The 26,551-nt window shown below is 48.0% G+C and overlaps 2 protein-coding genes across 9 annotated transcripts in view; one reads left to right on the plus strand and one right to left on the minus strand.

Moving 5' to 3' along the window:
• The window catches only part of LRRC74A (leucine rich repeat containing 74A), a 34,157-nt gene extending 12,548 nt beyond the window's left edge, over positions 1-21,609 (minus strand). For 3 of the 7 annotated variants that reach the window (XM_032344851.1, XM_032344850.1, XM_032344852.1), the window contains exons 1-9: positions 20,629-21,007; positions 18,967-19,095; positions 15,602-15,774; positions 13,436-13,681; positions 12,310-12,406; positions 7,024-7,073; positions 6,568-6,649; positions 1,308-1,393; positions 658-852 (exon numbers count right to left, since the gene is read on the minus strand). In XM_032344851.1, coding sequence (XP_032200742.1) covers positions 658-852; positions 1,308-1,393; positions 6,568-6,649; positions 7,024-7,073; positions 12,310-12,406; positions 13,436-13,681; positions 15,602-15,774; positions 18,967-19,095; positions 20,629-20,665 — 1,095 coding nt within the window. In that variant the 5' untranslated portion in view covers positions 20,666-21,007. Of the gene's footprint in view, positions 1-657; positions 853-1,307; positions 1,394-6,567; positions 6,650-7,023; positions 7,074-12,309; positions 12,407-13,435; positions 13,919-15,341; positions 15,775-18,252; positions 18,282-18,966; positions 19,096-20,628; positions 21,008-21,515 lie in introns of those variants that run through there. The other 4 variants (XM_032344854.1, XM_032344856.1, XM_032344853.1 and 1 more) reach the window with 4 other exon arrangements.
• ANGEL1 (angel homolog 1) overlaps positions 21,206-26,551 on the plus strand; it is a 39,244-nt gene continuing 33,898 nt past the window's right edge. Inside the window, exon 1 of one of the 2 annotated variants that reach the window (XM_032344845.1) lies at positions 21,206-21,295. The gene's annotated coding sequence lies outside the window, so the exon portion shown is untranslated. Of the gene's footprint in view, positions 21,296-21,535; positions 21,631-26,551 lie in introns of those variants that run through there. The other variant, XM_032344846.1, reaches the window with a different exon arrangement.

Below are 26,551 nucleotides of genomic sequence, written 5' to 3' on the forward strand. Positions count from 1 at the left end.
GGCAAGTTCTGCATGAAGGGGTGAGCTGAGATCTGAGGGTCCGTGAGGACGGCTGCCGGAGCAGGGCACTGAGCTGGGGCAGTGACTCAGGTATGGGGCAGGGAACAGTGGGGAAGAGCATTACAGGGGAGGCTGAGCCGAGGCCACCGGGAGAGCCGGGCCCTGGGATGGTGGAGAGGAAAGCGGGTCCCGAGGCCATGGCTGGACAGCAAGGGAGAGCATGGGGTAAACTGAGTCCAGAGAAGCACACCGGGAGGAGAGAACCGGCTCTGAACCACAGGAAGCCAGGCGGGGGTCTAAGCTGAAGGAGACTAGATGGGGGTCGGGGTGGAAGTCAGACTTATGCTCAAAACCACACTCTGGCTTCAGTGTGGAGCGAAGTCCCGGGTGGGAGGAAGGAAGACGGGTTGGGAGATGAGCCCATGCGCCAGGGCACAGCAGAGGGTGATGCTGGGGTTGTGAAGCGCAAGGTGAATTTTTCCAACAAGTCTCCCCAGCAACATGCAACCCCATCACCCTGCTGCCCCTGCCCAACATACAAAGACACACACACACACACACACACACAGATGCACGCACACACACCTGAACGCGCGTGCGCACACACACGGACACACACGTAAAACGCCCTGCTCCCAGCTTAAGTGAAGACTTCACCTTCAGAACTTTGAGGCTCTCGTTGACCTCCAGCCCTTTGCTGATTTTGGAGACTCCGTCGTTGGTGATGTCATTGCAGCTGATGTCTAGGTAGACCAGGGAGTTGTTGAGTCTGAGGACCTCCCCCAGGGCCGTAGCCCCCTCGTTCCCAAAGCCGTTCATAGAGAGATCCAGCTTCTGCAGGGTCGTATTAACCTCCAGGGAGGGGAGAGAACAGCACCAGCAGCAAGGCTGCGTGTGACTCCACCAGCCACCAGGCCCTGGTTTCTCTCCCCTGCTGCTGTCCAGTGTGGGTGCCCAGGGGTCTCCAGGAGGGAGAGCTCCGCCAGAATTTTCCAGATCCCTCCCGGTGGAGGGAGTCAGGACCTGGTCATTCCCTACCCTCTAATGAAACTGCCCTCTTAATGTATTCCCAAAGATGCCACCAAGACCCCAGCAAGGTATATTTGCCAGAGTAGGATTTATACTAAAGAATAAAGCACATCCAGGAATTGTGGGAAGGACACTAACAACGGGAAAGCATCGGATGAGAGCTCAACCATGGGGTGCGCTCATCCACGGGGTCAGGAGGAAGAGGCTCGAGATGGCGGGATGGGAGGCCCTGGACGTCCTCACTGGCCTCAACACACCACTGCCAGAGAGCACCTTACCCGGAGACCATTGCACAAGGCCACAGCTCCCCGTACGTGGAAGTGATTCCAGCTCAGATCCAGTGACTGGAGCCCTATATTGAGGGCTGGGGGAGGGAGGGAGTCATCTTAGTGTTCCCCAAATCCCAGGGAACCCATTCTCAGAGTTGACAGATGTCCATGACATTGGGGAATAAGGACTACTCAACGATCATGCGAAGCAAGACACTAGGACAATAATGTTTCAGTTATTCACTGAAAGACAAAATTGTAAGAGGACTCCTGAAGCTGGCAACAACGTAATAAAACAATACCATTTGTATATTGCAGGTGGCAAGCAGATGGCTACAATCTATTTGGCAAATGTGATCTGGTCACAGATATTTGGCTCTTGGACTGTGGGTGCCCTATCATGTCAAGCAATGTCACCTGTGAGACCCTTCCTAACGGTGCAGGATATGAGAAGAGTCTCATGCTTGTAGGTTTTAACTGTGGCCTCACTTAGAAAAGTAACATTCCTGACTCACAGGGGGAGTTTCATAAAAAACATAAAAAACATCCATCTGGCGGAATGTCATGCAGCCTTTCAGCTAACAGAGATGGTTGGAACCCAAGGGTTGTAGTTACACAGGGAGGCGGTGATGGCCTATTATATCCCGCGATGTGTTTTTCTTGGAGAACTACGGAGCAGAGGAGCCTCCAGAAAGCTTTAGGGACACCATCAGTTCTAAGTGGTGAGGCACCAGGCTTATCTAGAAGCTAGTTTGCATAGAAGTTGTACTTTTTTTAAACTTAAAAATATTTTGGGGGTGCACAATCTATTAAGCGTCTGACTCTTGGTTTCAGCTCAGGTCATGATCTCAGGGTCGTGAGTTCGAGCCCTGCTTCGGGCTCCACACTCAGTGGGGGAGTCTGCTTGGGACTCTCTCCCTCTCCCCGTTCGCCAGCTCTTTCTCTCTCTAAAATCAATCAGTAAGTCTTTAAAAAAAATATTTTTGCTTACGTGCTACCTAGGGTTGGGAAAACATCCTCTTGAAACTCGTCATCATGGTTATTTGTACTGGGGGAGGGCGGCTATGCTGAGGACACTGTTGGAAAGGGGCTGAAGAACCCTTGAAACTTGGCTGGGCGGGAGGGAGGGCCTTCACCCTCAGACTCAGGAAAATGTCTTACTCGGTGTTCTTTTCCACAGTCAGTGCGCTGTGTACTGGTTGTCTCTTGTGTCAACCACCAGGATGGACTTTGAGTAAAGTGCACATCACCTTACACTGTTTTGAGAACAAACTTCCTCCCTTCATTCTCTTCTTACTCCTACTCCCTCTTCTCTGCCAGTTTCCTCCCTTACTGTGCCTTGTACACCTGCATCTGTTCGATGGCCACACCATTTAAATGTGACTTCTGTTCTCACCCCTGACTAGCTGTGTGACCTTCAGTGGGCTCCTTATTCTTCCCTTACTTCTGTTTTCTTAGCTGTGAAAGTGGAGGTAGTAACGCATACAAGGTTTGGGGGGAAACTGATGTAAAATGTCTAACAGGATGCCTCACTGAATCACTGGCAGCCTTAATAATATTTTTTAAAAAGCTCATATACAATAGGAGTCTGTCTCACTTTAAAGTTGTTTTAAAATTTAGGGGTTTTTATTGATTTATTGTTTAAAAAATATTTTATTTATTCATTTGAGAGAGAGAGCGTGCACACAAGCAGGGGGGGAGGAGCAGAGGGAGAGGGAGAAGCAGGCTCCCTGCTGAGCAGAGAGTCCTATGCAAGACTCGGTCCTGGGATGCTAAGATCATGACCTGAGGCGAAGGCGGACACTTAACCAACTGAGACACCCAGGTGCCCCAAATTTATAGTTTTTTAAAAACAATTTTATTTTTAAGTTATCTCTATACCCAGCATGGGGCTTGAACCCACAACCCCGAGATCAAGAATTACAGGCTCCACCAACTGAGCCAGCCAGGTGCCCCTAAAATTTAGTTTTAACGTATTTGAAAATCAGGTTTCAGATGGACTCCAACTGCCCCACAAGGCTGGTGCACTATGCTCCTCCCCTCTGACCTATCGGCCTGGACCCTTCTCTTGGGGAAGGTGTCGCTCACACCTCACTGAGCAGGTGGCAGCAGTGACATGGGAGAGCTCTAGCCTCCGCCACTCCCTACCCCTTCTACCGGCCCCCCACATCTGTCACCCCGAGCACACACTTCCGGGCTCTCCCTCTCTCAACACATTTCTCAGAGGCTATCCCGGCCCCTCTGTTCCTCACTCCATGGCTGCCAGCATTTTCTTTCTTTTCTAATTTAAATTCAGCTAATTAACTTGCAGTGAATTATTCGTTTCAGAGGTAGAGGTCCGTGAATCATGGGTTGCATGTAACATCACGCCCCTCCTTCATGCCCATCACCCGGTTACCTCATCCCTCCTCCCCTCGCCCCTCCAGCAGCCCACAGTTTGCTCTTCTGGTTTGCCTCCCTCTCTGATTTTATCTGGTTTTATTTTTGTCTCCCTTCCCCAAAGCTCCTCAAGGACTCTGTCCTGCAACTACCTCCTCTTCCTTTCTCACGACCCGTTTCTTCTTCTTTCCTTCCCGTGAGTATTTTCCGTTGTTACGAGTCTTCCTGCCTCCATGTCACCCGTCTTTCTGCCGCAGCCTCATCTCCAAGAAGCTCCTGGAAGCGCCCCCATTGCCATTTCACGTCTTTGTGGCCCATTTTCAGTTCCGCCTTCTCTAGTCAGGTCTTCACACTCAGGTCCTTCACCAACACAGCTCTCATCCAGGCACCAATTATCTTCACGCTGCCGGGTCCTGTAGTCACTTTTCTGACCTCATCTTGTTGGATGTCTATGCAGCACTTGACCCACCTGAGACCACTTTCTCCTTCCTGAAAGCATCCCTTGTTTGGCTCTTTGATACCTCACCTTCCCCCTACTTAGGTGACCACTCCTGCTCAGGCTCCCCCTCCCCTCTGGGACACGTGAAGGTCAGACTGGTCCAATGGCCACCATCTTAACTCCATCCACACTCCTTGCCTCGATGATCTCCTCTTGCCCCATGGTTTTGAATACATTGCAATGCCTCTAACTCCCAGGTCCCGATCTCCAGTCCTGACCTGTTCACCAAGTTCTAAACCCATGTAGCAGACCACACGTCTCACCGCAGATGACAGACATGGCAAACATCACATGACCAAAACAGAAGTCTTGCCTCCTGACTCCTGTCCCTCCGTAATATTTACTCTCTGAGTTTCCCCTTCTAAGTGAATGGCACCAGCATCCAACCAGTTCCTGAAACAAAATAACCAGGCCTGTATCTTTCTCGCTCCCTTTCCTTCATTCTCCACATCTGCAAGTCTTTTTGGCTTTACTTCCAAAGTCCGTTCTGGATCCTTCCACTCCCCTCTGTTACTCCCTTTTCCCTCAGCTCCAGCTATGGTCCCCTCTTGCCTGGACTACAGTATTAGTCTCCTAATTGACCTTCTTTCTGACATTTGTACTTTTTAATTAAAGTGCAATTAGCATACAGTGTTACGTTAGCTTCAGGTGTATGACGTATCGATGCAACCATTCTATATATTATCTAGCGCTCACCATGGCAAGTGTGGCCATAGTGACACCACAGTGACAACGCCATTAAGATACTATTGACAATGTTCTCTATGCTATACTTTTCATCTCCATGACTTACTTGTTTTATCACTGGCCATTTGTACCTCTCAGTTGCCTCCATCCAGCTCACCCGTGCCCCCCACCCTCATCCCAGCAGCCACCAGTTTGTTCTCTGTATTTAAGAGTCTGGTTGTCGGGGCGCCTGGGTGGCTCAGTGGGTTAAGCCTCTGCCTTCAGCTCAGGTAGTGATCCCAGCGTCCTGGGATCGAGCCCTGCATCAGGCTCTCTGCTCGGCGGGGATCCTGCTTCCTCCTCTCTCTCTCTCTGCCTGCCTCTCTGCTTACTTGCGATCTCTGTCTGTCAAATAAATAAAATCTTAAAAAAAAAAAAGAGTTTTGTTGTCCTCAGCTGTGTTCTTCCTAAAACTGCATAAACTTCACAAAACTGTTCCTCTAAACTGCAAAGCCAGCCGTGTCACTCCCCGACGCTAACACCCTGCGCCGACTTCCATCACGTGGGGAATGTGATGATGAACACGACTTCATGCGTGTCTTAGCCCACCAAGCCCCGGCTGAGCAGCGGCAGCCCACCTGGCTGGCCTCCTCCTTCCATTACGCTTCCCCTGCCCGCTCTCCTCCCCGCTCCCCTGCCTGCTCTGCCGCCCGTCCCACCGCCCCCCTTCCTCAGACTTGCCAGGCTCTGCTCCTTCCGCCTGGCATGCTGAGCTTCCAGAACCTGGTTCTTCTTTGATAGTCAGATTTCAACAAAAAGCCACCTTCCCTGTGGGGCTTTTTCTCGCCACCCCACCTAGAGTAGCATCTCTCCCGCTAACGGTGATTCCCTTTTCTACTCATTTCCCCTAGGAATGAGCATTTAGTTTCTTTCTTTTTTTTCTTATAACAAATCTGCAATGAGCCTCCTCAGACATCTCTATGTATGCGCAGGAGCGTCGCTGAGACATGCACCGGTGAATTGTTGTATCATGGAATATATACATTTTCAATTTTACTAGATACTGTCAAACTGCTCCCCAAAACTGCCAGAGAGTTCTTATTTCTCCCCTGGGTTCAAGGCACTGGGTATTCTCTGACTTGAAATTTATGCAGCTTTGGTAGAGGACAAGGGGGATCTTTTCATTGTTTTATTTTGCATTTCCCTAATTGCTAGAGAGTTTAGGCATTTAGCTTTCTTTTTGCACTGCCTGTAGGATCACTGTTTTACTGGGAGCGTTCATTACTGTCCAAGGATCTGCAAGATCTTTTATCAATATTCTGAACACAAATCTTGTATATGATCGGATGCTGCTAGTGTGTGCTCTCTGTCTGCTGCTTGGCTTTTCACATTGTCCCATAATATCTTTTATCAGAGGCAAGTTTTAAACTTATCGTTGTCAAACAAATGAATCATTTTGGTTACAGTTTTTGCCTGCTGTGCCTATTTAATCACCCTTAGCCTCCCTGAGGTCAGCAAGTTATTTCTTTTCTGATCTTTGTAAAGTGTTAACTGCCCACATTCAGATGTCAGCTCCACTTAAAATGTCTGGGGTGTGGCTTCCATCACTTTATGATTTGAACATTCAATAACCATAAAAAACAGGGGGATGCAGCCCTGACAGGTGACCGACCGTCTGCCAAGTGCCTCTCCTTTGCTGGACCCTTCCCTCGGTGGCGGACTCACCCAGCATCTGGCCCACGTACTCTCCTCCCTTATCAGAGAACTGGTTGTGGCTGAGATCCAGCGTCTTGATTTGGTAATTGGCCTGGAGAAAGAAACCGTGTAGAGAGGTGATTTTTGTCATCTCTATGGCTGCAAATACCTCTTTCATCTCAGGGCCGTGTGATGGAGGGCTCCCAAGCACCAAAAATTGAGTGGACCAGATCATTTAGACAGAAGATATTCTCTTGCGCATTTTCTATAACGGTTGATGGCCCCTGGGAGGGTTTTGTCCCATCCAAACAGCCCTGCTGCTGCCGTGGCTGTTGTCAGGCTCAGCAGAGTCCAGATCCTCACCAGCTCCCTAGACTTTTGGGTGGAACTCTCTCTTCTCTGCCCGGAGCCACCCACCAGGCCCCCCACATGGCCCAGGGCCATGGCCCAGAGGGCTCTCAGTGGCACCCGCCCCTCACTTCTTACCGACAAGGCTTGGCACAACAGTTCTGCGGATTCGTCCCTGAAGTTATTTCCTGCAGTGAAGGGGAGGGGAGGGGGGCGTTTTCAAGGCTGTCCAGACTAGGGCTCCCTTACCCTCCCAAGTCCTGGCCCTGCCAGGCTCTTCCTTTTGGAACAATCAGCCATAAGAAAGGTGGCAAGTACTTAAGCAAATATATGAATATGGAAGAAAACACGAGAAAAGAAGGCAACTGTTTGCCTTTCTCTTTAATCTTCCTTGCTCTGCCTTGGTAGGGCAAGGAGTTCCAGGAGCCTGCGTACCGGCCCCTGTGCACCCCCTGGTGGCGCCAAACCCTACTTTGGTGCCTAAAGTTAGTTGTGTGATAAAAAAATAAGACTACAGTTGCAGGGCCAGGACCAGAGGGGACCAAGTGAGGCAAGCCCTTTGCATGCAAAATCCCAGCTCCCTAAGCGCAATGAGCAATATCTTTATTCACAAAAGAATTTTTAGAAATATTGCAATATTTCTAAAAATGCAGTATTTCTAAAAATAAAAATTAATGCAACACTTCTAGGATGAACAGTTTTAAAATTTTAAATAAAGGTAGCATCTGACCCTGCCCTTGCATGGCTAGGCCTCACTCACCTCACCACAATCTGTTCCTTTTGGATCTTGTTTTATATTGGAAGTGTTGATATTTTGTTCAGCACGGACTTTTTTTTTTTTAACATCGTTTTTGACTTTTACAAACATTGCAACACATTATTTACTTGGTTACTGAGCTTTTCTGTGCCCCTTAAATTCTGGGACTGAGGCACGTGCCCTCCTTATTTATTCTCAGCCCAGCACTGCTAGACAGTTTAAAAGATTTCTGGAAAATTGGGGTGCCTGGGTGGCTCAGTCGGCTGAGCATCTGACTCTTGATTTTGGTTCCGGTCATGATCTTGAGGTTCTGGGATCGAGCCCTGCATCAGGCTCTGTGCTCAGCAGGGAGTCTGCTTGAGGATTCTCTCCCTTTTCCCTCTCCTCCACTCCCCCGCACTCTCTCTCAAGTAAATAAATCTTAAAAAAAAAAAAAAAAGATTTCTGGAAAATAAATGACATAGAAGTTTATCCCCAAATTTCTCCTTTAAACTTCTAATAATCTGTGTACCTTTAACACCCAAACAGTGCTTGGCACCTAACAGTGTTCTGTCAACGTTTACTGAACGAATGAATGAATCCACGGAGACACAAATGTTTCTTGGTTGCATCTGTACCAGTGCAATAAAATGAGATAATAAGCAAGTCTAGGTATAAAATTAGGATTCTAGCTATTCAACTTATTTTTACATCAATGGTTACAAATAGTAGAGCTGGCTGTAAGTTTGATAAAGTACAGATGCCTAGATTCCTCCCTTTAAAGACTCTGATTCAGCAGCCTGGAGTAGGACTGGGTAATTTGTGTTTTTAGAGAGGTTTCCGTATTAGGTTAACGTTGTATTAGAGGTCTTAGCCGATGCAACTAGAAAAGTCACTGGAAGCTATAAATGCTGGAAAGAAGAGACAAAACTCCCCTTATTTGCAGACATGATCACCTACCTAAATAATCCAAGAAAATTAACTGATGAAAATGTTAGGATTAGTAAGATAACTCGATAAAGTGACTGGGTCGGGGTGAGGTTTGCACCTGAGTGGCTCAGTCAGTTAAGCGTCTGATCTTGATTTCGGCTCAGGTCCTGATCTCGGGGTGCTGAGCCTCATTGTCAGGCTCTGCGCTGAGTGAGGAGCCTGCTTCAGATTCTCTCTCTCCCTCTCTCTCCTCCTTTCCTCCCCACCACTTGCACTCTCTAAGTAAATGAATGAATGAATGAATGAAGCGACTGGATATAGTATCAATGTGCAGAAATTAATAGCTCTCAGACATATCAGTAATAGCCACTTAGAATATATGATAGAAAAGGCATTCTGTGCATGCAGGAATAAAATGATAAAATACCTGGATCTAATATGAAATGTGCAAGCCTTCTAATGGAATAAAAGCACACTACTTTACTGAAGAAGATAAAGACTTAAAGAAACAGAGACAAACCTAGTGCTTGGGATTTCTTCCCAAGCATTGACTTCAACATCCACACTTTTAACCATCCTCATTTACAGATAACTTGCTGAGAGCCAAAATGGAGACCGTATACGGAAACAGATTTTCCACTGGTAGAATTGTAACCTGCTACTGTCTTCTTCTTTTTCTTCTTCTTCTTTTTAAGATTTTTTTATTTATTTGACAGAGAGACATCCCAAGTATGCAGAGAGGCAGGCAGAGAGAGAGGGGGAAGCAGGGTCCCTGCTGAGCAGAGAGCCTGATGCGGGGCTCCATCCCAGGACCCCAAGATTATGACCTGAACCGAAGGCAAGAGGCTTTAACCCACTGAGCCACCCAGGCGCCCCCTGCTACTGTCTTCTTAAGTGAAGACATTAAATATCTCGAATACGTCAATTCTTTCCTAAATTAATCTAATCTAAATATAACCCCAAGCAAAATCGCAACAGTTTGGTTTTTTTCGTTTCTCTTTTTTTTATGGAACTTGACAGGATGATTCTAAAATTCAGCTGGAGGAGAAATTGCACGAGAATAGCCAAGATTACTTTGAAAAAGAAGGTCAGAATTTGTCCACTCAAATATATAACATATTGTGTCATATAATATAATTATACAGCTAATATATTACATATTGTATACTTGATATATTTTATTAATTACAACTAATCATTAAACTAAAACACATGGCATATAATTTTAATATTCTAAATAAATATTAAACCAGTGTGGTGTTGACATAGATATAGACACAGAGATTAATGAAATGGAAAAGAAAATCTAGAAAGAAACCTGTATTTATAGGGACGTTTAATATAAAATAAAGGTGACGTTTCAGATTAGTCAGTAAAGACTAGATTATTCAGTTGAGGATGCTGAGGCACCTGGCTATTGGTTTTGGAAATACAGTGTTTGATTCTTTCTCTTCCTCATGCCATGAACAACAACAAGTTCCAGTTATACTGAAGATTAGGGATGAAAAAACAAAATCACAAAAACATCTGAAGAAAATTAAGGAAAACATTTTTAAAATTCAGTTTTTTGAGCAGGACTACAAAAATCAAATCTATAAAAAAGTATGATGAATTTTTTTTTTTAAAGGAATTGACAATGGTGGGGCACCTGGGTGGCTCAGTGGGTCAAGCCTCTGTCTTCAGCTCAGGTCATGATCCCAGGGTCCTGGGATCAAGCCCTGCATCAGACTCTCTGCTCCGTGGGGAGCCTGCCTCTCCCTCTCTCTCCGCCTGCCTCTCTGCATACTTGTGATCTCTCTCTCTCTCTCTGTCAAATAAATAAATAAAATCTTTTAAAAAAAATCACTTAAGGGGCACTTGGCTGGCTCAGTGGGTTAAAACCTCTGCCTTCAGCCCTGGTCATGATCCCAGGGTCCTGGGATAGAGCCCCACATCGGGCTCTCTGCTCAGCAGGGAGCCTGCTTCCTCCTCTCTCTCTGCCTGCCTCTCTGCATACTTAGGATGTCTCTCTGTCAAATAAATAAATAAAATTTTTTAAAAAAATCACTTAAATAAAAAAGAATTGACAATAGTATAAAATACAAACATAATAAGAAATCTGTGTAAGAAAACACCATAAGCAAACCCATAGGTAACATTCTAACATTCAAGTGTGAATATGTATAACATAGTTTCTAACACTCGATAATACAAACAATCCCACAGAACAATTGACATTTCATAGAGGAAAATAAAAATGGAAATGAGCATCTGGAAAAGATGTTTTATTTCAGTAGTAACGTGAGAATGTAATAAAGATAGTAACAGTGATGAACTCTTATTCTTAGGTCCTATGTATTGTTCTAGGTGTTCTAAATTTTAATTCACTTCATCTCAGCAGTCACTGTCTGAAGTAGGTAATATTATTCTTCCTCATTTATAAATGAAAAAAATGAATCACAGAAGGGCTAGATAACTTGCCTTGTGTCAAAGCCAGGATTTGCACCCACCTACTGGGACTTCAACATCTATATACTCAATTATTCTGATTCACAAAAAACTTGCTAATAACCAGGAATTCACCAAAAACTAGCTAATAACCAGGAAACAGATATTCCTTTGGTGGAATTATAACTTGGTATAGTCTTCTTCTTTTTTTTTTTAGATTTTTTTTTTTTTAAGTACTCTCTACCCCTATGTGGGGCTGTAACTCACGACCCTGAGATAAAGAGTTGCATGCTCTATTGACTGAGCCAGCAGGTGCCCCTAAAAGATTTATTTATTTATTTTAGAGACAGAGACAGAGAGCGCGCGCGCGCACGCGCACACACACACACACACACACACACACCCGCGCACGCGTGAGTGGGGGAGGGGCAGAGGGAGAGGGAGAAGCAGGCTCCCCACCGAGCAGGGAGCCTGATGTGGGGATCCAGCCCAGGACCCCAGGACCATGACCTGAGCTGAAGATAGACGTTAAACCGACTGAGCCACCCAGGCGCCCCAATTTCTAATAATTCTATTTTCTCAAGATCTTGATGCTGCCACTTACTAGACTTGGACAGTTCTCACAGTGTTTTGTTTCCTTGCTTTGCATTTTTGGACTGTGAGCCCATCTTTAATGGAGCTTTATCTGTGAGAATCTCAAACAGCCTGGGGCCTCAGTCAAGGGACTGTTCCTCCAATGGGGTGTTCTCTTTGTTCCTGTTGTGTGCCCCAGGGCATTACCAGCATGGGACCACTTAGGTTAAGTTCCAGGACCCTGAAGATAATATAAACCCAAACCACAAGCCTGAGTGAGGACAAGTCTGGGGGTGCTAGAGTTCTCCAATGAGTTTTTTTTTTTTCCTTCTACGAGAGAGACAGATAACAGACTAATTCCAAACTGAGTGTACAGTGGGGATCAGGTAGCAATAAATGCGGTTAAGAAAAACCCAGCAGGGAAACAGGGCAGCGATGGAGACGGAGGGGAGGTCAGGGAAGTCCTCTGTAATGAGGGGACGTTTGAACAGAGGCATGAATAAAGCAACAGAGTGAGTCATGCAGATGCCTCGGGTAGAGACTTTTCAAGCGAAGGCCGGCATGCTGCCAAGGGAGTCGGAAGTCCCTCGTCTGGGAGAGCCAGGAAGCCAGTGTGGCCACGGGGAGGGGACAGGATGACCAGAGGCCTTAGCAGGGTGCAGACACCGTGTTCTGGAACCTGGTCTGGCCCAGTTAGACCCTGGATTCTCTCCTTTTCATCCCCTTGTCCTCTCCTGCCTCGTCTTCCATGGGCTCACCTGAAAGCTGGAGGTTCCAGAGCGAAGAGATATTTCTCTGAAGGAATTCTGAGATGACTCTGGCCCCCTTCAAACCAAGATCATTGTCGGAAACATTCTAAAAAGCAAGAACACCCTTGTGTGTGTATTGAATACGCCACCCCAGGGCCCTCATTAGCAAATGGTGTCCGGGAGGGGCTTACTCAAGACCTGCACTGGGCAGGAGGGCTGGGTGGGGAGAGGGCCAGGGGAGAAAGTGTAGGAAGGATTGGGAAGAGCGAAGGAGCAGAGGACGATGAGGATTCAGCTCCCCGAACGCCTGGCTGGGAGGCCCGCCTGCTGGTCTCAGTTTTCTCTGGTCAGCTTTGGTGACTTCCCACTTCTCTGGTTTAGCTCTAGTACTTTACTTTTTTTTTTTTAAGGTTTTATTTTATTTGACAGAGAGAGACACAGCGAGAGAGGGAGCACAAGCAGGGGAGGGTGGGAGAGGGAGAAGCAGGCTTCCCGCTGAGCAGGGAGCCCAGTGTGGGGCTCGATCCCAGGACCCTGGGATCACAACCCGAGCCGAAAGCAGACGCCTAACATCTGAGCCATCCAGGCGCCCCAGCCCTAGTACTTTAGATAAACTTACTGTACATTTTTTTGAAACCTAAGATAGATTTATTAGGAGAGTTCGGCATGAAGCAATTGAAAGATTCCTTCAGAGTAAATCATCATTGTAAATTTCATTCACTGATTTGTGAAACATGATTGACTGTGCTGGGAACACGCAGGGATGCAAATGGACACAGTCCTTTAGGGCTTGTGGGAGGGACCTTTATACAAACCAGCCCTTATGATCTTAATTGCTTCTCCTCTTTTTTCCCCCATTTCTAAATTATGGTAAACTAGACATAACACAACATTTACCGTCTTGACTATTCCTAAGGGTACTGTGCAGTGGTCTGAAGTATGTTCACATGCTTATGCAACCCTCACCATCATCCGTCTCCAGACACATTGTGTTTGATGGAAGTATTTCGTGCCTTTATTTTCTCTAAGTTCACTTTAAAGCGACTCTGTGGAAGGGCTTACTGGTCTCTTTGGGCCACGGGGAACACAACCCCCCGGCCAGCCTCTGACATGCGGCCCTCCTCTGAGAAGTCACCTCTGGAGGAGAGGGGCCTCCAGGCCCATCGCAGAAAGCTGGAGGCTGGCCGGGGCCAGGGCGGGGGTCTCTGGCCCATCCTAGGTGGTGTCGAGAGCCCTGGTGCGGGGGTGGGAGCTGGCAAAAGGGCCACAGTACCATCTCCTGCAGGTAGTAATTCTCTTGCAGCATCTCCACCAGGCTCAGGAGCCCCTCCTCCATGAGACCGTTGTCTGCCAGCTCCAGGGTGGCCACACTCGTGTTGGACTTCAGCCGCCACAAGAGGAGGGGGAGAAAGAAGAAGTCGGTGACCCGATCAGTTCCCTGCCCTTGCCCAGAGCTTGTCCTCTCCCTTAAGCTCCCAGCCTTTTGAGAGGGCACAGAGCTGCAGGCCAACACTTCCGGAGAACGGACTGGAGCAGGATGCCGCCCCGGGGACGAGCCATCCCGCCGAGGTGTGCTGGGACAGTATGCTTATTCTGGGCACCTCCACCAAAGGGGGCTCTGCAGGGGAATTTAGAAAGGGGTTATTAAAACGATGAAGTCCCTGAAAAATGCGGGGCACAGGGGTGAGCTACACAGAGAGTAGTTATTTAGCCTGGAGGAGAGAAGCTGTGACCTACTCTAAGATTAGGGAGAAACTGATGCATTTAATCCAGTACTGAAACAGAAGGCATCTACTGGGCCTGCTTCCTCCAGAGGTCTTACTCAGGCTCTGTCTTATCTGGCACGTTTCTTTAGTCAGAACGTGGCCCCAGGGCTGCTTGGAAGGACCTGGACTTCAGTCTTACATATCTACATCCAAGCCAGTTGGCATGCCCACAGGCAGCAAGGTCAGAGCAAGTGACTCACAGCAAGAGAGCCAGGGGTCCGCTCTAAGCAGCACTGTTTGTTATTTTCCCCTTCCGCACCTCGGGGGTCCCGGTGCAGCAGGTGTGGGGGGCAGCAGACAGCCCCCGACCCAAGGCTTATCCACATTCATCTCACCCAGACCAGTAGCCACTGGTTACTTTTTGTGCCCGCTGCTGGGGAAACAAGCATGAGAGAGCAGGGAACACCTCTGCACCCTACCAAGTCCAAGGACGCAGAGGCGGGCAGGGGAGGGAGGGACGAGACCCATGAAACACGACCACTACTGTCAGGGTGCTTTTAAGCTAAGCCAGGAAAACACAACATGTGCAAAGTTGAACAGACGAAAGATAAATACCAGTTCGGTCCGCCGACATGTCACAGTGATTAACTGTCAAATTAGTGACCCAGAGAATCAGAGAACAGAAGACTCCCCCCAGACGGAAACTGTTGTTACTAAGAGATAAGTGGCCCATGTCCTGAGAGAATTGCATTATTATCTGTTTTTTCCCCCATGAAACTCATGAGGTAATGGTGCATTCCTAACACCTCATTAATCAGTCTTTCAACACTCAATAAATTTTGAGACGGTTTTGTTAGTTCTCTGCTCTTCCCCTCTTCCCTCCCCCCAGAAAGCAGCACAATCTCACATTTCATGTAGCCTCTTAATGGACACGTGCTAAACATAAATGCTGTTCTAGTTCCCAAAATGAGTGAGTGCTTTTTTTTTTTTTAACCAAACTTTCCCTTTACCATCTTAAATGAACAGTGTTTTGCTGACCTATAGTCATCACGTGTTTTGTTTTTCTGGGATGCAAGGTGGTTTGTATACAATCAATTATAATTATATAAAGCCAGGATGAATTCAAGGTCAAGTCCTTGGTTGCTCATGCCGAGCCGAGAGAGAGAGAGAGAGAGAGAGAGAATTATTCCTGTGGGAAAACATGATCTACTCTACAGTGTGATCTTTTAAGAATTATAATGTTGCAAAAGGCAAACACTGAATACAATAGCTCAGTAGTGAACCTACTTACAGCAAAGGTGAGCTTTGGAATTGAGACCCAGCCTGGCCACTTACCTAGGGCTGTTGCCTTTGCTTCCTGAATCAGAAAGTTCATAGGCTTCCAAGGCCATGGTCCCTAGTAGCCCCCTTCCCAGGAGCTAGTGGGGTACACATGTCTGTGAGGTAAATCAACTGGCAGTCAAGCAGAGCTTGGGGTAGGTTGGGCAGAAAGCTGTAATCTAAGGTCCCCTGGAGGATCTCTCTGAGTCTTGGACCCCCCACTCCATCAAACCCCACCGCTGCCAGTCTCCATATACCCCCATTGTCATGCTCACCACCAAGGCTATAGCAATAGCCTTGGTACCGTTGGGGCCCAGCCCATGGTGGTTGAGGCTCATGTAGGACTCCTCCATGTTCTGGAGAAAGTAGGAGACAGGCACTACGCCCATCAGTTTGCAGGCCTCCAGGTAGAGCTCCCTTTGTCCGGTGGTGAAAAATTTCTCCGTATCTACACAAAAAGATGCAAATGAATGAAGTGGGGATTCTCTTCTCCTTTTGCCTTATTCCCCTCTAACCCTGGGGCCAGATGTGCTTCTGCCTGGTGTCCCCTCTGCCTGAGGATGTCCCTGTGGGTGTGTGTGCAGGAGGGTGGCTCTAATCACGAAGGCAGCCGGAAGTGGGAGAGGGAGACCTGAACTTCAGAAAGCCCCAGATGGATGTCCCTTTGGGGAAGAGACAAGGCCCCTGGTTCTAGGCCCCAAGCTTTCCTAGGAGAAGAAGTGTGGCCCACGCCCACCTTCCCAGGTTGCCCGCATCCAGGACTGATTATCAAGGATGCACAAAGGCCCAGCTCCCTTGCCCACCATGAGACAGCTCTGAAAGGCCATACAGACAAGAAGCTCATTTGTGAAACGGGCAGCCTTCATTCCGTTTTCGTTTCACGACCACGGTTGAAATGAGAGCCACAAGGGAAGCTTTACTAACGATTTCAAGAGGAGAGGTTCCAACTTTAAAATCCCCAAGCAGGACTGAGAGGGCGTCTCAAGGTGACCAATTATTGCAAGGTGGAGAGACCCCTCCCCCAACCCCAAATCAGCTGGAAACGAACAAACTTGTATTTGAGGGGGCTTTCCTCTTTCAGAGACTTTGCATGTCATTTTTCCTCCCAAAAAGGACAGTCATGACTCCTTTACCAAGGATAAATTCTAGCCCCGAATCACACAGAGCTGATCAGAGCTAAAACCCAGCTAACAGAATACGGCGATTTATCTTTCCATTCCAACCACTTGGGGTCTTTGTTCCTTGGGCTTTAGACCTGCCTGGCTTGTGGTCGATGGGCAGTGGGCCTCCCTGGGTTCCGTACGCCCTCGCAGCTGTCCCGTTACTAAGTGAGCCCCTTCGATGGCAAGGCTTCCCACGGCCCGCCGCGTTCTAAAGCCTGCATCTGTTTTTCCTTCGGATGCCAGGGCCTTTGTCCAACCCACCCTGGACATTTCTGGGGCAAACAATGAGAGCTTTGTCGGTGAAAGGACAACCCTACAAGGAAGTTGACTTTGCAGGCACAGCCCCTAACTGGCCTTCTCCTTAGGACGGCTGGAGAGCAGAGTCTCTCAAACTCCGCTCTACCGAGAGAATGGAGTTGGCTAATTCTCGGGTGCGAGGAGCTGTTGTGTGCCTTGAAGGATATTCAGCAGGATTCCTGGCCTCTGCCAGTGACACGCCAGTAGCATCCCCCCGCCCCCGCCCTGGCCCCGTTTGCCAGATGTCCCCTGGGGTACAAAATCGCCTCCGAGTGACAACCACTGTGGCATAGGACAAATGGCATGTGGCAGGTGACAACTTGTCCTGCCTTCTCTCCCTCCTCCGTGGCTTCGTTGCCAGCTTGCTATTGCACCCGGGCTCGTGTCTCAGGCCTGCCCGGAAGCCCTCCCCGCCCTGTTCCCAGCACCTCAGTCCCCGAGGCAGGGACACGAGAAGCTGCAGGGCCCTGGGTTTCTGTCCCAGCACAGCACAGTTGCCATTGGAGATGTCTGTTTGCCATGGCAGGGTCGGTAAGCCCCACCTTTGCCCTTGGCACTAATTCTGCTCTGTTTCGTTCTGCTGGCCCTTTCCAGCTGTAGTCACTAGGGTGGGGTTTCATCTGATTTTTAAATCTTTTTATTATTTATTTATTTATTTTTAAAAAGATTTTATTTATTTATTTGACGGACAGAGATCACAAGTAGGCAGAGAGGCAGGCAAAGAGAGAGAGAGGAGGAAGCAGGCACTCTGCTGAGCAGAGAGCCCGATGCGGGGCTCGATCCCAGGACCCTGGGATCATGACCTGAACTGGAGGCAGAGACTTTAACCCACTGAGCCACCCAGGCACCCTCATCTGATTTTTTAAAAAGATTTTATTTATTTATTTGAGAGGCAGAGCGAGAGAGAGCATGAGCTAGCGGAGAAGCTGAGGGAGAGGGAGGAGCAGATGCCCCGCTGAATGGGGGGCCCAGTTCAGGGCTCGATCCCAGGACCCCGAGATCATGACCTGAGCCGGAGGCAGACGCTGAACCGACTGAGCCAGTCAGGCACCAACTACCACTGTATTTCGGAGGCAGCTTGCAACAGTGTTCTCTCTTGTGGGGAGTTGGGGGGTGGGGGAGGAATGGGGTGAAAGCAGGAAATTGGGAGAAAACATCCAGTTTCTATCTGCCACCCCTCCAACCAGGTAAAGTTCCACGTTGAAAACATCAGTATATTAGCATGGAAAATGCTAATCAGTACGTCTTGACATGGAAAGAAGTCAGAAAAAGAGCAACAAGACGTGGGGTGGGGTTGGGGTCAGGAAGGAGGCTTGCGTGGAGGGGAAGCTGTGTGTTGATCGTGGGTTGGGAGGTTTACGAACTTGTTGACCAGGAGGCCAGAGCACAGGAGAGGAAGGCCACTGGGCTAGCCTCAGGCTGGAAATCCCAGGCTTGCCCATCAGTGGGATGAGCGTGGAGCTCACCTTGTTTTACAGGGGTTCTGGGCACTTTCCTGCTTGGGGAAACAGAGAGGGAGAGGGTAAAGGCATTGTTTGCGATAACAGAGTCCTTGCTGCAGCTCAGAGAGCTCCCTCCTTCCCCGTCCGCCCCGCTATCCTAGGCACACTCGCTCTGTCCAGGGTGAACTCTCAAGTAGGAAAACCCAGACCTTGAATGTGAGTAGAGAGGAAAGCCACCAGGAGGCAAGGTGGGCCCCAGACACTCTGGAGGCCCCCCACAACACAGAGTAGGAAAGCAGATCAGCAGGGTGGGGCGGACAGGGGATCTGCGGATGGTAGCAGCTCTCCGTGGCCTTGGGCAACTCACACAATCTCCGTAAGCCTCAGTTTCCTCCTCTTTAAAAGGTGGGTAATAAGACTACTCCTGGGACGCTAGCCAAGATGACAGAAGATGCCACATGCGGAAACCTTGAGAAAGCCAGAAATCCCCATTCGTGTTTGGGTTTGGCTTCCAACAAGCTGATGTGAGCGCTCTGCTCCCCGGGGAGGCCACGAGCTCAGGGCAGCTACAGCTGCGGCACTGGGCAAGCCTCGAGGAGGACCCAAGGCTGCTGCCCCGGGGTTCCTTGTGCCGGCCGGCCCTCCGGCCAGAGCCATGGCCCACCCCGGGGAGCAGAGCCTCCAGCTCCTGCGGAAGGGGTCGTGCCACCACCCCGCGCCCCCAGGGCCCACTCTCACCTTCGATCTCCAGGTCTGTTTCTGAGCTCTCCCTGGCGGCCTTGTCTTTATCCACGCCCACGGACGCCTCGGCCTCACAGTAAAGGGTTTCATCGCTGTTCTGTGGCGCTGGCTCTGTTTCGGGTTCATCTGGAAGAAAAACTCATCTCTGGATGCTGGCAATGAAAGCTGTGGGCCTTTCCCGTGGAGCCCGGCTTGCGCTCCCTTGCTCTGCCAGCCGGTCCTGGCCACAGCCTCTGACGCCCCAGCCTCACCGGGCTCGCGGAGCCGAGGAACTGCAGTGTGCCTTCAGTCCCGCCAGGGGGCTCCATTCCACGGGCCGCCCCTCCCGGACCCAGTGCTGCCCCCTGATGGCCCGCAGGGTCTTGTGTTGAACACCCGCCCCGCTCCAGCCCGGTTCCCTGCTTTGGGCCCATCTTGGAGACTGGCTCCTTGCTCATTCTTTTCCTTCTCTTTGCGTTGGGTGGGGTTCAGGGTCTGCTTCACTCTTCCCGGGAGAGGATGTGTGCCGATGCTTAAGCTTCCTCATTGGCGGGCACAAGCCATGCTGAGGAAGGCCCGGGATGGGGCAGGGTAGGGCAGGCGACTTGGGTCAAATGTCAAATGAGGAACAGTCCCAAGGAGAAAGAAGGATAACTTGATTCCTAAAAACTTGACCTAGCTTCTCTCTCTTCCAATCCAACATTTTAGGACCATGAAGAAGGACGGACTTGCAAAATCTTGCTGGGGTTGAAATTAATTACGATGAGTATGTATCTATACCTTTTTGCTTTCTTCCCACCAGTCCCTACACTCGCTGGACATGGGTTTTCTGCCAGTGGACCACTGATCTGGGATCAGCATGGGTTCCTGAAAACCTCACACAAGGGTCCAGAGCTAGTCATCCCACCTCTGTGGGATGCATTGTTGGGGGAGCCATGCTCGGCCACCAGGAGCCCATCAGAACTTGGCCAATCTACTCTTTGGGTGGGCTGAGCATTTGTGGCGGTGGTCCCAAGTTTTAACCCCCTGCGTTCTAAGATAGTGGGTTCCTAATGAGTCCACGCAGGTCTGTGTTTTCTTAGTCCTTATCCATAAACCCAAGCTCCAGTGTTTATTTCCAAGAGGGTAAGACAAGGGCTACATGATAAGGGGTGGACAGAGCCATAGCCCAGCAGCTGGAAGACATACAGTGGCTTAGCCATCAAACTCAGCCATCGAAAAGTGATGACTTTCTGAGTCTTAATATCCTCATTAGTCCTACAATTTGAGAATTCCATCCAATGCGTAGAATGCTCGTAGATGTTTAACTGGCTCTCAAGGCGGGGCAGGGGTGAGGAATCCTGATTTGTAGTATGAGCCAATTTGGTTGGTGTAAATATTCCCAACATGGCTGATTATCTCCACTACAGATCATATTTGTATTCTACTCATTCTTTCACAAAATGAAAAAGAAAATCAGCCAGAGCTAGGACAAGCCAATTCCAGCAGATCACTACATCCAACTCTCTCACTCCCTGTTTGAGAAGCCCCTGAAGCCAAGTCACTGTGACACTCCATCCCGCTTCTAGAGGAGAGGTCCCCATGAGGAGGGGAGGGGGCTTGGGGTCCATGTGATCCCTGGGTATTACACTGAGACAGCCCAGAAGGGCCCAAGAGGTGAGAGGTAGGATGCCTGTTCACCTTGTGTCTCAGGCTCAAGAGGCTCATCATTGTCCATGGTTCCAGGGCCCTCCTGGTGACTGCTGTCAGCTTCTCGCCACCTCTCTGCTGCTCCCCTAAGAAGCACACCCGTCCATTCACTTCTGTCTCAAAGTCTGTGCACCCTGCCCCTCACACAGATAAATCCCAGGGGGGCCTGGAGTTATCTTTCCATCCCAGCAAGCCCTGGGGACAGTGGGCTGTGGTGGTAACAGGACAGGCATGGAGTGGACCCCAACTCTGTCTGGGAGAAGTCGTTGCTTCCCTGGAACATCAGGGAACGTGGTACAGCCCGATTCCTGGGAGCCCCGTCGAAAGGATGCCCATCCGCCTGTGACTTTGTGACTCAGGAGCCGCTTTCATCTCACCTCTTCAACATTCCATGACCTCATGCAGTCATTGTGATCCACACGGGTGGACCTGGCAACAGCAGCCAGCCTCCCACCCTCTTGGTGGCTCTGGCAGGCCCTCTTTTCTCATATGTCCGCGGGGGCCGAGCCCCGGCTTGGCTGTGAGTGTGCTGGTGCTGTGGGCGGGCCTCTCCGTGGTGGTGCATTTCCCTCCAGGGCAGGAGCAAGCCCAAGACCCTTAGTCAGGTGACTGTGAAGAGCGGCCACCATGTTCTTCTCTCAAGGTGGCTGTGCTTCAGGTACGAAATATTACAATGATGGGTGAAGTCCTTTTTCTTCCACCCAGTTCTCTACCCTTTTTTCTTTCCCCCTCGGGAGAGTGTCCTCAGCCTTGGAGCAGAAGATCAAAAGCAAAGCCCGGGAAACATATGTTCTATCGCCACAATTTGTTGCAGCCAAAGCACTGTTCAATCCAAATTACCGGGCTGCCTAACTTGAAACCACTCAACCATCACTCACATGCGGGGCTGTTTTCACATGCCTTGGAGTTGAAGGTCACTTGCAGTTTACTCTCAAGAGAATCTGGAGGCGTGTTTGTTCCTTCTTGATAAGCTTTCAGCACCTCAGCGGTCAGGTCAGTGTTGGAGGGCTGGGGGATGTTGGCAATCCCTCTTTGCCACTCGGAAGAATGACGACATTCTAGGAATTTGTTTAGAGAAGCCGTAGTTAGAATCTTGGACCAAAAGAAACATGTATTATCTGAGATGTTACTCATTCCTTTCAGGGATTCATTCTGTAAGATGTATGGAGTGTCTGTTATGGACGAGACACTGAGGTAGGCAACCACTGTGGGGAGGGGGTATAGACATCATTATGGACTGGACCTTTCAGGGCAAGTATCATACAAGACAGAAATTGACACAGCTACCCCTAGGGTATAAAGGTCATACGCAAACATTTTTGGCAGAGCTGCCATTCATAAAACAAATCTGGGTCACCCTAAATCAGCATGGCAACACCATTCTCCCGTGGTCCAATATCATGTGTTTCCTTGAAAGAAAACACCAAGCCGACCAGGGGGAGTGCTCGACTTCTAGGATGAATTGGTGAGCATGTGTCCTGGAGACTCTTTGGGCATCTGGTATACTCCCATGCTGGTGCAGAGGATACGGAAGTATCCTTAAAGGAGAAAACAGGGGACTGGAAAGTATGTTGGTCCTAGTCTAGACTCTAGGTGCTCTATCTGGACAGTACCACGTGGTCTCACGCACAAAGAGAGACTTAGAAAATTTGGAGGACAACACTCTAAATAGCCACTGGGCAGAGGCACCAGGCAGTTACTGGAAATTGATTAGGGTCATGTGGGAGACTGAGTTCAAGGGAACGTGAGGTTTCTTCAGGCTGGGGAGCATTTGTGGGCTCTTGGCAAGTAGCGTCCTGGCCAGAGGCATTTCCAGGAATGCAGAATAAAGGAAGCAGCAGAGTCCCAGGTGAGTTTGGGGGGAGTACAGGGTGCGGGGAGTAGCAGGGAAAAGTGAGGCAACAGATACCAGAGCAATTTCAGGGATAGATTCAATGCAGCGGAAAGTCAATAGGAAGCCACTGAAGATTTTTGAACAGGAGTGTGATTTGATCAGAGCTTCTCTTTATGATGGTGGACAGCAATTATTTATTTGGGGGAATGAGTATTCTGGAGAAATAAAAATGTTCAAGAACCATAATTTTAAAAGTTTTCTTTCTTTTTAACATCATAAAATCTATCTGCAACTTCTTTTCATATGTTATTTTAAAAGTTTATTACTGAGGGGTATCCTTTTTATTTTTTTAAAGATTTTACTTATTTATTTGAGAGCAAGAGAGAGAGCATGAGTTGGGGGGTGGAGAGAGGAAGAAGTGGGCTCCTTGAGGGGCTCCATCCCAGGATCCTGAGATCATGACCTGAGTTGAAGGCAGACACTAAATGGACTGAGCCACCCAGGTGCCCCAAAGTATCCTTTTTTTTTTTTTTTTAAAGATTTTATTTATTTGTTTGACAGAGATCACAAGTAGGCAGAGAGGCAGGCAGAGAGAGAGAGGAGGAAGCAGGCTCCCCGCCAAGCAGAGAGCCCAATGCGGGGCTTGATCCCAGGACCCTGGGATCACGACCTGAGCTGAAGGCAGAGGCTTTAACCTACTGAGCCGCCCCATAGAGTATCATTTTTTTTTAATTAAAGTTTTAATTCTGAAATATTTAAGGGGCGCCTGGGCGGCTCAGTGGGTTAAGCCTCTGCCTTCAGCTCAGGTCGTGATCCCAGGGTCCTGGGATCAAGCCCTGCATCGGGCTCTCTGCCCAGCCGGGAGCCTGCTCCCCGCCCCCCCCCCCCCCCCCGCCTACTTGTGCTCTCTCTGTCAAATAAATAAATAAAATCTTTTAAAAAAAGAGAAATATTTAAGACTGTAGCAGAGTCACAAAATAATAAGGTTCCCGTATACTCTTTACGCAGCTTCCCCTTGTCTTTACATCCTGCATAGCAAAATTATCAAAAGTAAGAAATTAACATTAGTGCAATGTTATTAACTCCACTACAGATCACATTTGTGTTTTACCCACTCTTTCACTAATGCCTGTTCTTTGTCCTGGGATCCATTTCAGGACCCTACTTTGTGTTACCATGTCTTTCTCTCTCTCTCCCAAAATATGACCTTTCTTCAGTCTCTGTCTTTTATGATCTTGACACTTCTAAAGAGTCCTGCTCAGAAGTTTTGTGGAATGTCCCTCAGTTTGGGTTTGTCTGGTGGTTTCTCATGATTACCAGGAAAGGCACCAAAGCGGATATGCCCTTCTCAGCACATATCAGGGACACATGATGTCAATATGTATTACATTGTTGTCTTGGTCAAGGTGGTATCTGCCAGATTTACTTACTATAAAGTTACTGTTTTCCCCTTTGTAATTATTACATATTTTGGAGATGTTTTATGCAAATATCCTATTTCTGCTTAAACTTTTTGCCCAATACCTTTATTTATTTATTCTGCCCAATAATTATAGCATCCGTGATCTTACTGAGGTCTTGCCTCAGCCCTTATTACTGTCATGTTTCAATGGTGATTTTCTGTTTCCCACAGTCCTTCTGTGTTTGCTGATTGGAATTCTTTTGTGGGAGAGAGTGGTCCCTCTCCCCTATTTGTTTGTTCATTCAGTTGTTTATCTTAACAGGGATCATGGAGGCTTATTTTATTCATACAGTGCTACCATTATTTTGCTATTCAAGTTCCGGCTTTGGTTATGGGAGCTCATTCAGGTTCACCGCTGTGCCCTATTGACCTGTGCCTCGCCTTTTATTTTTATTTGTTTGATCCCTTTCTTCCTTTTTGGCGCCACAGGCATCAAACACTTTCCCAAGGAGAGTGAAAGCCTAGGTCTGAGTGCTGGCATGCCCATCACTGTTGGGTTGGCACTGCTTCTAGTCCTTCCCGGTGGATAGAGCTAGGAAATACACCTCTGTCTGTCTGCATATACACTAAGCCACACATAACACACATCTGTATTTATTTCCATACCCGTCTATCTGTATATATATTAAACAAAGCCATGAATACACCAATACCCCCTGATTCCAATTCAGCACCACCACCTGTCTTTCCCCTTTTCATATTTGTCATTTCTTTCTCCTCAAGAAAACCTGCTCTCATTTTCTACAATGTATTTACTTCTTTGCTCATCTCTAGTATACATATAAAGTAATTCCACAATTGCTAAACCATAATAGGGGAAACAACTAGAACACAATGTTTGTAATTATAGTGTGTGTGTGTGTGTGTGTGTGTCCCCTTAGGTATCCAGTTAAAACACTCCCCCCCACTGCCCCCCCCCCCCCCCGCCCCGCGCCACCGCCCTGGCAAATTATCTAGGTCCACTCTTCCTAGCCTCTTCAATGTGGTTATTTGATTCATTTGTAACATAGATTCACTGGTAACTGCCTGCATTTCACTCCCCCCCCCCATTCCTGGTTAATTTTATTTAATTTACATACAGCAACATTCACTTTGTACAGCACAGTTTTGTAGGTCTCGACAAATGCAGAGAGTCATGTATTTACTACCATGGTTCCACTCCAAACAGTTCTGTCACCTGAAAATTTCTCTCATGCTGTCCCTTTATGATTAACCCCTTCCCAGCCTAAGCCAATGTTAGAAATCACTGTTCCATCCTTAGAGGTTCACGTTCTCTGGAATCATATAAATGAAATAATACAAGATGTAGGTTTTTGGCAGGGGGTGGGGGGTGTCTGGCTCCTTTCACTTAGTAAAATGCATTTAAGATTTATCCATGTTATTGCCTGAAGCAGTAGTTTGTTCCTTCATATTTCAGAGTAATATTCTATTGTAGGATGTATCACACACTATCCACTTACCTGCTAGATCTTCATAGTTTCCCTTTCTGGTGATTATGCATAAAGCTGCTATAAACAATCAGGTTTATACAGTTTCTGTGTGAAAACAGAGATTTCTCTTGAGTAGATACTTGAAGTGGGATAGCTGCCTGTATGTAGCACGTACATGTTTTGCCTTGTGAGAAACCGCCATGTTGTCACCCAAATTGCAAAGGAGCTTCGCTAATTTGAATTCCCCCTAGGAATATACGGTAGCATCAGCTGTTCTACATTCTTGCCAACTCTTGATGTCGTGGTATTTCCTGGCGGTTTTAATCTGCATTTTCCTAGTGACTAGTAATGTTGAGCATCCTTTCTTGTGCTTTTTGGTCATTCATATATCTTTCTTACTGTTCAGATGTTTTGCCTATTTTAAGCTGGATGGTTTATATTCTTACTGAGTTTTGAGAGTTCTTGATATATTCTGGGCAGAAACCCTTTGTCAGAAATGTGGTTTGCAAATATTTTCTCCCAGTCTATGGTTTAGCTTCTTATTCTTTTTTTTTAAAATTTTATTATTTATTCATTTATTTGACAAAGAGAAAGAGAGAGAGAGAGTGAGTGTACAAGCATGGGGAGCAGGAGAGGGAGAAGAAGGCTTCCTGCTGAGCAGGGGGCCAGTGTAGTGGGACTCAATCCCAGGACTCAGACACCATGACCTGAGCTAAAGGCAGATGCTTATCCAACTGAACACCCAGGCGCTCCTAGCTTGTTAGTCTTAACAGTGTCTTTCAGAGTATGCATTTCAATTTTTATAAAGTTGAATAATTTTGATAATTTTTCAAAATTCATAATTTTTAAAAATGTATTCATTTGAGACAGAGAGAGACACACACAGAGACAGCATGAGCAGGGGAGAGAGGCAGAGGGAGAGAAGCAGACTCCCTGCTGAGTCAGGAGCCCAATGAAACGCTCAATCCCAGGACCCGGAGATCATGACCTGAGCCAAAGGCAGATGCTTAAGCATCTGAGCCACCCAGGCGCCCCTCAAAATTCATAAATGAAAAATTTTCAAAATTGATCAAAATTACCATTTTTTTCTCTTACAGATCATGGTTTTGGTATCATATCTAAACGTTCTGCCTAATCCAAGGTCGTGTTGATTTTTTCCTATCCTAGCAGTTTTATGATTTTAGCTTT

Source organism: Mustela erminea, chromosome 5, assembly GCF_009829155.1.
Source record: "Mustela erminea isolate mMusErm1 chromosome 5, mMusErm1.Pri, whole genome shotgun sequence".
Classification (NCBI taxonomy): Eukaryota; Metazoa; Chordata; class Mammalia; order Carnivora; family Mustelidae; genus Mustela; species Mustela erminea.